Below are 8,810 nucleotides of genomic sequence, written 5' to 3' on the forward strand. Positions count from 1 at the left end.
AGAAATCTGTGCCGTTCATTTTTTTCTTTCAGCCCAGAGGCTGAACGGAAAAAAAACCTCTCATTACCTGTATGCTCAATATAAGGAGAATAGCAGAAACTCCTAATGCTGGCCATACATGTAATGATTGCGGAGACCCTCAAATGCCAGGGCAGTACAAACACCCCACAAATAACACCATTTTGGAAAGAAGACACCCCAAGGTATTCGCTGAGGGGCATATTGAGTCCATGAAAGATTGAAATTTTTGTCCCAAGTTAGCGGAAAGGGAGACTTTGTGAGAAAAAAATCAAAAAAATCAATTTCCGCTAACTTGTGCCAAAATTTTTTTTTTCTATGAACTCGCCATGCCCCTCATTGAATACCTTGGGGTGTCTTCTTTCCAAAATGGGGTCACATGTGGGGTATTTATACTGCCCTGGCATTTTAGGGGCCCCAAAGCGTGAGAAGAAGTCTGGTATCCAAATGTCTAAAAATGCCCTCCTAAAAGGAATTTGGGCACCTTTGCCCACCTAGGCTGCAAAAAAGTGTCACACATGTGGTATCTCCGTATTCAGGAGAAGTTGGGGAATGTGTTTTGGGGTGTCATTTTACATATACCCATGCTGGGTGAGATAAATATCTTGGTCAAATGCCAACTTTGTATAAAAAAATGGGAAAAGTTGTCTTTTGCCAAGATATTTCTCTCACCCAGCATGGGTATATGTAAAATGACACCCAAAAACACATTCCCCAACTTCTCCTGAATACGGAGATACCACATGTGTGACACTTTTTTGCAGCCTAGGTGGGCAAAGGGGCCCACATTCCAAAGAGCACCTTTCGGATTTCACAGGTCATTTACCTACTTACCACACATTTGGGCCCCTAGAATGCCAGGGCAGTATAACTACCCCACAAGTGACCCCATTTTGGAAAGAAGACACCCCAAGGTATTCGCTGTTGGGCATAGCGAGTTCATATAATTTTTTATTTTTTGTCACAAGTTAGTGGAAAATGATGATTTTTTATTTTTTTTTTCTTACAAAGTCTCATATTCCACTAACTTGTGACAAAAAATAAAAACTTCCATGAACTCACTATGCCCATCAGCGAATACCTTGGGGTGTCTTCTTTCCAAAATGGGGTCACTTGTGGGGTAGTTATACTGCCCTGGCATTCTAGGGGCCCAAATGTGTGGTAAGGAGTTTGAAATCAAATTCTGTAAAAAATGACCTGTGAAATCCGAAAGGTGCTCTTTGGAATATGGGCCCCTTTGCCCACCTAGGCTGCAAAAAAGTGTCACACATGTGGTATCTCCGTATTCAGGAGAAGTTGGGGAATGTGTTTTGGGGTGTCATTTTACATATACCCATGCTGGGTGAGAGAAATATCTTGGCAAAAGACAACTTTTCCCATTTTTTTATACAAAGTTGGCATTTGACCAAGATATTTATCTCACATAGCATGGGTATATGTAAAATGACACCCCAAAACACATTCCCCAACTTCTCCTGAATATGGAGATACCACATGTGTGACACTTTTTTGCAGCCTAGGTGGGCAAAGGGGCCCACATTCTAAAGAGCACCTTTCGGATTTCACTGGTCATTTTTTACAGAATTTGATTTCAAACTCCTTACCACACATTTGGGCCCCTAGAATGCCAGGGCAGTATAACTACCCCACAAGTGACCCCATTTTGGAAAGAAGACACCCCAAGGTATTCGCTGATGGGCATAGTGAGTTCATGGAAGTTTTTATTTTTTGTCACAAGTTAGTGGAATATGAGACTTTGTAAGAAAAAAAAAATAAAAAAATCATCATTTTCCGCTAACTTGTGACAAAAAATAAAAAGTTCTATGAACTCACTATGCCCATCAGCGAATACCTTAGGGTGTCTACTTTCAGAAGTGGGGTCATTTGTGGGGTGTTTGTACTGTCTGGGCATTGTAGAACCTCAGGAAACATGACAGGTGCTCAGAAAGTCAGAGCTGCTTCAAAAAGCGGAAATTCACATTTTTGTACCATAGTTTGTAAACGCTATAACTTTTACCCAAACCATTTTTTTTTTTTACCCAAACATTTTTTTTTTATCAAAGACATGTAGAACAATAAATTTAGAGCAAAATTTATATATGGATGTTGTTTTTTTTGCAAAATTTTACAACTGAAAGTGAAAAATGTCATTTTTTTGCAAAAAAATCGTTAAATTTCGATTTATAACAAAAAAAGTAAAAATGTCAGCAGCAATGAAATACCACCAAATGAAAGCTCTATTAGTGAGAAGAAAAGGAGGTAAAATTCATTTGGGTGGTAAGTTGCATGACCGAGCAATAAACGGTGAAAGTAGTGTAGGTCAGAAGTGTAAAAAGTGGCCTGGTCTTTCAGGGTGTTTAAGCTATGGGGGCTGAGGTGGTTAATAATGGAGGAATCTCCCTGCAGCTATTAGATTAATTACATGGAGAAGCAGAGAGGTGGTGCTGTCAGCGTCTCCATCGTTTAAAGGGAGGCTATGTGTGTTTTCATAATTTACAAGGAGGCAACACTATGTGTGCCTAATGTATTTACAGGGAGAGACAAGGAGACAGTACTATCTGTGTCTACATTATATACATGGACACACATGGAGACAGTACTATCTGTGTCTACATTATATACATGGACACACATGGAGACAGTACTATCTATGTCTACATTATATACATGGACACACATGGAGACAGTACTATCTATGTCTACATTATATACATGGACACACATGGAGACAGTACTATCTGTGTCTACATTATATACATCGACACACAAGGAGACAGTACTATCTGTGTCTACATTATATACATCGACACACAAGGAGACAGTACTATATGTGTCTACATTATATACATCGACACACAAGGAGACAGTACTATCTGTGTCTACATTATATACATGGACACACAAGGAGACAGTACTATCTGTGTCTACATTATATACATTGACACACAAGGAGACAGTACTATCTGTGTCTACATTATATACATAGACACACAAAGAGACAGTACTATCTGTGTCTACATTATATACATCGACACACAAGGAGACAGTACTATCTGTGTCTACATTATATACATGGACACACATGGAGACAGTACTATCTGTGTCTACATTATATACATGGACACACATGGAGACAGTACTATCTGTGTCTACATTATATACATGGACACATGCAGACTGTACTATCTGTGTCTACATTATATACATGGACACACATGGAGACAGTACTATCTGTGTCTACATTATATACATGGACACACATGGAGACTGTACTATCTGTGTCTACATTATATACATCGACACACAAGGAGACAGTACTATCTGTGTCTACATTATATACATGGACACACATGGAGACAGTACTATCTGTGTCTACATTATATACATGGACACACATGGAGACAGTACTATCTGTGTCTACATTATATACATCTGCAAAAAAAGAGGGTTAGTCAGCACCTCCCAGTGCGCAGGTGCACGCCGCCAAAAACGGAAAAAGGCAGAGTGGATCCAACATGCATGTGGGTCCAACACTCCCTGAATTTTATGGCGGTCATTATGGCGCATAACAGGTAGTATTTAGTGTTAGGACCCGTGTAACAGAGATCGCCTTGACGTTTGGCATACGGGCTTAGATGGTTTTGTACAAAATGCATTGACCAAGCATCTCGCTTTTATTAATAAGCGTAGTATTAGCACCATAATTTTTGTAAGCATTGTTGTACTTTGTCTGATTTGCAGAGTGCTGCCGCATTGTCTCCTTTTTTTCCTCTAGGTTTTTGCCATGGCGGCGTGCACCTGCGCACTGGGAGGTGCTGACTAACCCTCTTTTTTTGCAGATTTACAATGCTGGAGATGTGGCACTCCAGCGAGTCGTGCACTCCTGATTAGCCTGTCTGCCCCATAGGCTGATTTTAATTATTTTCAGTATAAAGCTGTGGCCTGCTCTCACTACATTCATTGGAAGCTGTCTAGCACCAGGAAGGGTATAGAGTGGGCTCAGCATGCATGTTGGTACCTGCATCCCTTGTAATGGAGGCCATTTTGGCACAAAAAACGGAAAAAGGCAGAGTGGATCCAACATGCATGTGGGTCCAACACTCCCTGAATTTTATGGCGGTCATTATGGCGCATAACAGGTAGTATTTATTGTTAGGACCCGTGTAACAGAGATCGCCTTGACGTTTGGCATACGGGCTTAGATGGTTTTGTACAAAATGCATTGACCAAGCATCTCGCTTTTATTAATAAGCGTAGTATTAGCACCATAATTTTTGTAAGCATTGTTGTACTTTGTCTGATTTGCAGAGTGCTGCCGCATTGTCTACATTATATACATCGACACACAAGGAGACAGTACTATCTGTGTCTACATTATATACATGGACACACAAGGAGACAGTACTATCTGTGTCTACATTATATACATCGACACACAAGGAGACAGTACTATCTATGTCTACATTATATACATGGACACACAAGGAGACAGTACTATCTGTGTCTACATTATATACATGGACACACAAGGAGACAGTACTATCTGTGTCTACATTATATACATCGACACACAAGGAGACAGTACTATCTGTGTCTACATTATATACATCGACACACATGCAGACAGTACTATCTGTGTCTACATTATATACATGGACACACAAGGAGACAGTACTATCTGTGTCTACATTATATACATCGACACACAAGGAGACAGTACTATCTGTGTCTACATTATATACATCGACACACAAGGAGACAGTACTATCTGTGTCTACATTATATACATGGACACACATGGAGACAGTACTATCTGTGCCTACATTATATACATGGACACACATGGAGACAGTACTATCTTACTATCTGTGTCTACAGTCGTGGCCAAAAGTTTTGAGAATTACATAAATATTGGAAATTGGAAAAGTTGCTGCTTAAGTTTTTATAATAGCAATTTGCATATACTCCAGAATGTTATGAAGAGTGATCCAATGAATTGCATAATCCTTCTTTGCCATGAAAATTAACTTAATCCCAAAAAAAACCTTTCCACTGCATTTCATTGCTGTCATTAAAGGACCTGCTGAGATCATTTCAGTAATCGTCTTGTTAACTCAGGTGAGAATGTTGACGAGCACAAGGCTGGAGATCATTATGTCAGGCTGATTGGGTTAAAATGGCAGACTTGACATGTTAAAAGGAGGGTGATGCTTGAAATCATTGTTCTTCCATTGTTAACCATGGTGACCTGCAAAGAAACGCGTGCAGCCATCATTGCGTTGCATAAAAATGGCTTCACACGCAAGGATATTGTGGCTACTAAGATTGCACCTCAATCAACAATTTATAGGATCATCAAGAACTTTGAGGAAAGAGGCTCAATTTTTGTTAAGAAGGCTTCAGGGCTTCCAAAAAAGTCCAGCAAGCGCCAGGATCGTCTCCTAAAGAGGATTCAGCTGCGGGATCGGAGTGCCACCAGTGCAGAGCTTGCTCAGGAATGGCAGCAGGCAGGTGTGAGCGCATCTGCACGCACAGTGAGGAAAAGACTTTTGGAAGATGGCCTGGTGTCAAGAATGGCAGCAAAGAAGCCACTTCTCTCCAAAAAAAAACATCAGGGACAGATTGATCTTCTGCAGAAAGTATGGTGAATGGACTGCTGAGGACTGGGGCAAAGTCATATTCTCCGATGAAGCCTCTTTCCGATTGTTTGGGGCATCTGGAAAAAGGCTTGTCCGGAGAAGAAAAGGTGAACGCTACCTTCAGTCCTGTGTCATGCCAACAGTAAAGCATCCTGAGACCATTCATGTGTGGGGTTGCTTCTCATCCAAGGGAGTGGGCTCACTCACAATTTTGCCCCAAAACACAGCCATGAATAAAGAATGGTACCAAAACACCCTCCAACAGCAACTTCTTCCAACAATCCAACAACAGTTTGGTGAAGAACAATGCATTTTCCAGCACGATGGAGCACCGTGCCATAAGGCAAAAGTGATAACTAAGTGGCTCAGGGACCAAAACGTTGACATTTTGGGTCCATGGCCTGGAAACTCCCCAGATCCTAATCCCATTGAGAACTTGTGGTCAATCCTCAAGAGGCGGGTGGACAAACAAAAACCCACTTATTCTGACAAACCCCAAGAAGTGATTATGAAAGAATGGGTTGCTATCAGTCAGGAATTGGCCCAGAAGTTGATTGAGAGCATGCCCAGTCGAATTGCAGAGGTCCTGAAAAAGAAGGGCCAACACTACAAATACTGACTCTTTGCATAAATGTCATGTAATTGTCGATAAAAGCCTTTGAAACGTATGAAGTGCATGTAATTATATTTCACTACATCACAGAAACAACTGAAACAAAGATCTAAAAGCAGTTTAGCAGCAAACTTTATGAAAACTAATATTTGTGTCATTCTCAAAACTTTTGGCCACGACTGTATATTATTTACAAGGAGAGACAGAGGCAGTACTATATGGTCTTTCTTCAAGGAGTCCAGGCAGCAGTACTATCTGTGCTTATGTCTTTTAGGTAGAAAAACAATGAGACAGGGACTAATTTGTAAACATTACCGATATTTTCAGGGATAGACTGGAGGTAACAAAATATATGATTACATAATTTTGCAGGCAAATGGATATCTATAACACGTGGAACGGTTGGTGGCGGGTTACCACAGCAGTTTGGCTCCCGTAAAGCAATAGTGATATCACTGCCTTGCAGTCTGTTGGCCTATTCACTTAATGTACTTTTCCTCTGAAGGACCCGGTGCTGTTCTTTGGGACACTGAGGATGAATTTGGACCCGTCCGATCTGTACACGGATGAAGAAGTCTGGAAAGCTCTTGAACTCTCTCACCTCAAGCCATATGTAGAAGAGCTGCAGGAAAAGCTCTTCTACGAAGTAAGTGAAGGAGGAGAGAACCTAAGGTAAGAGCACAGCCGCACTGAGGAGTCTCCTATCTTGTGTTAATCACAGCAGGCTCCTTCTGACAGACAAATCTTAAGACACAAGTTGCTCCCCCCCCCCCCCTTGGCTAAATGACATTTATTAAGCCACTTTGTATTTTTTGTGATTTTGTTAATTTCACAGTTTTAGTGATTTACCAAATTCTGCACATCTTCACATTCACACCTTGTCATGCTCTTGCTTCTACTTTTAATCTACTTTAGTCTTAATTGTATCCCGTTTTCATTGAAAAATTTAACTTGTAAACTTGTACATTGTCTTGCATTTCCCTCACAAATGTTGTTGTGTGCAGTGTCGGGCAGAGGCAGCTGGTGTGTCTGGCTCGAGCGCTACTTCGCAAATCCAAGATCCTCATTCTGGATGAAGTCACGGCTGCCGTGGACCTGGAGATGGATAATTTAATCCAGAGGACCATACGCAGTGAATTTGCAGACTGCACAGTGTTGACCATTGCACATCGGCTGCACACCATCATGCACAGTAACAAGTGAGGACAATGCTTATCTTCCCTTCTCCTTAGGCTCAATCATGTCAGACACTGGGCAGCATAGGTGTTAGTGTAGAGTCAAAGCTGACAACCTCTGTAGGCACGGTCCATGGTTTGACAGGACCTCATGTAAATTTTGTTCTGGCATTTTGTATGAATTTCCCCACCAACGTCCACCACACCTGATTGACATCACATGAGTGTGTGAAGGGAACTGACAACTGTAAGCATATATCTAACTCATAAAAAGTGGTTGTCACATTTCAAGTCCCCTGAGTTCTTGACCTAAGTAGATACTGTCCCCTAAGTACAGTAAAAATATGTACTTCAATGAGTAAGTACATTAGAGGCAGACTATGAGCTGTAACCCAGGGTCAGGACTGCTCGGGAGTTGTAGTTTTGCTATAAGTCCTAGTGATTTTCCAAGTTTCATCTTAGAAAATCATGGACACTTCCAGGTTTTAAAACAACTAAAATGGATTTTGTAAGTAAAAATAGTAGTATAATAGTATCTTTTGTCTTTTTCGTTTTCAGGGTCATGGTGTTGGACGCTGGAAAGATAATAGAATATGGTAGTCCAGAAGACCTCCTGGTGAGCAAAGGACACTTTGCCTCTATGGCCAGAGATGCTGGCATTGAAGACACCAACACCATATCACTGTGAGGCCTAGAGGATGTAGACGTGTGTGATGAGACCTCAGCACGGACTCTCTTAGAACTCTTTGAGCATTGACTGCGGCCAACCCAAGTCATGAAGCAATGTAAACTTTGGGAAAAAGATTCTCAGCAATGGAGGGGAATATTGTTGATTGGAAAGTGGATTATAAGCTAAGATGACCAATCTTGTGTGATGTCATTGAATTTATAGTAACAAGTAAATATACGGTAATAATTATGTGACTGTAGCACTGTCCATATGGCTTCATCATACCTTCTCTGTAAAAGTCTTGGGTACTTTGGCGGAACATGGCATATTTAAATACTGCATCTTTAGACACTTTTTTGACTGAGGGAAAATGTGATCTCTTGCAATTGACTTCAACTGTGAAGCCAGGGTAGACGTGGATATGAACATCATACTTGTGAAGCATAGGAGGATGTCCTGGTCTCTATCTCAAAAACTTTGCTATAAAAGTTAATGGAGGTGTCCCAGGCCAGATGAGCTGTGTGGGAATGCAATGGGCACCTTCTACTGCATGTATGGTGGAGAAGCTGCCATGGCTAAGTTTTGTCAAAAAGAGGTTTTCCAAGAATCACAACCTTCTGTGTCTTTGGGTATGCCAACAAACTGTAAGTTTCAGCAGTGGATTCTTTTCTCCTGGTCTTGCATATGATGGTGAA

General features: G+C 41.0%; 1 protein-coding gene across 1 annotated transcript in view; it reads left to right on the plus strand.

Moving 5' to 3' along the window:
• Positions 1-8,374, plus strand: part of LOC121003106 (canalicular multispecific organic anion transporter 1-like) — a 198,950-nt gene extending 190,576 nt beyond the window's left edge. Inside the window, exons 30-32 of the mRNA XM_040434685.1 lie at positions 6,776-6,942; positions 7,275-7,469; positions 8,004-8,374. Coding sequence (XP_040290619.1) covers positions 6,776-6,942; positions 7,275-7,469; positions 8,004-8,133 — 492 coding nt within the window. The 3' untranslated portion in view covers positions 8,134-8,374. The remainder of the gene's footprint in view (positions 1-6,775; positions 6,943-7,274; positions 7,470-8,003) is intronic.
• Positions 8,375-8,810: the final 436 nt, after the last annotated feature.

The sequence above is a fragment of the Bufo bufo genome, chromosome 6 (genome assembly GCF_905171765.1).
Source record: "Bufo bufo chromosome 6, aBufBuf1.1, whole genome shotgun sequence".
In the NCBI taxonomy this organism is placed as follows: Eukaryota; Metazoa; Chordata; class Amphibia; order Anura; family Bufonidae; genus Bufo; species Bufo bufo.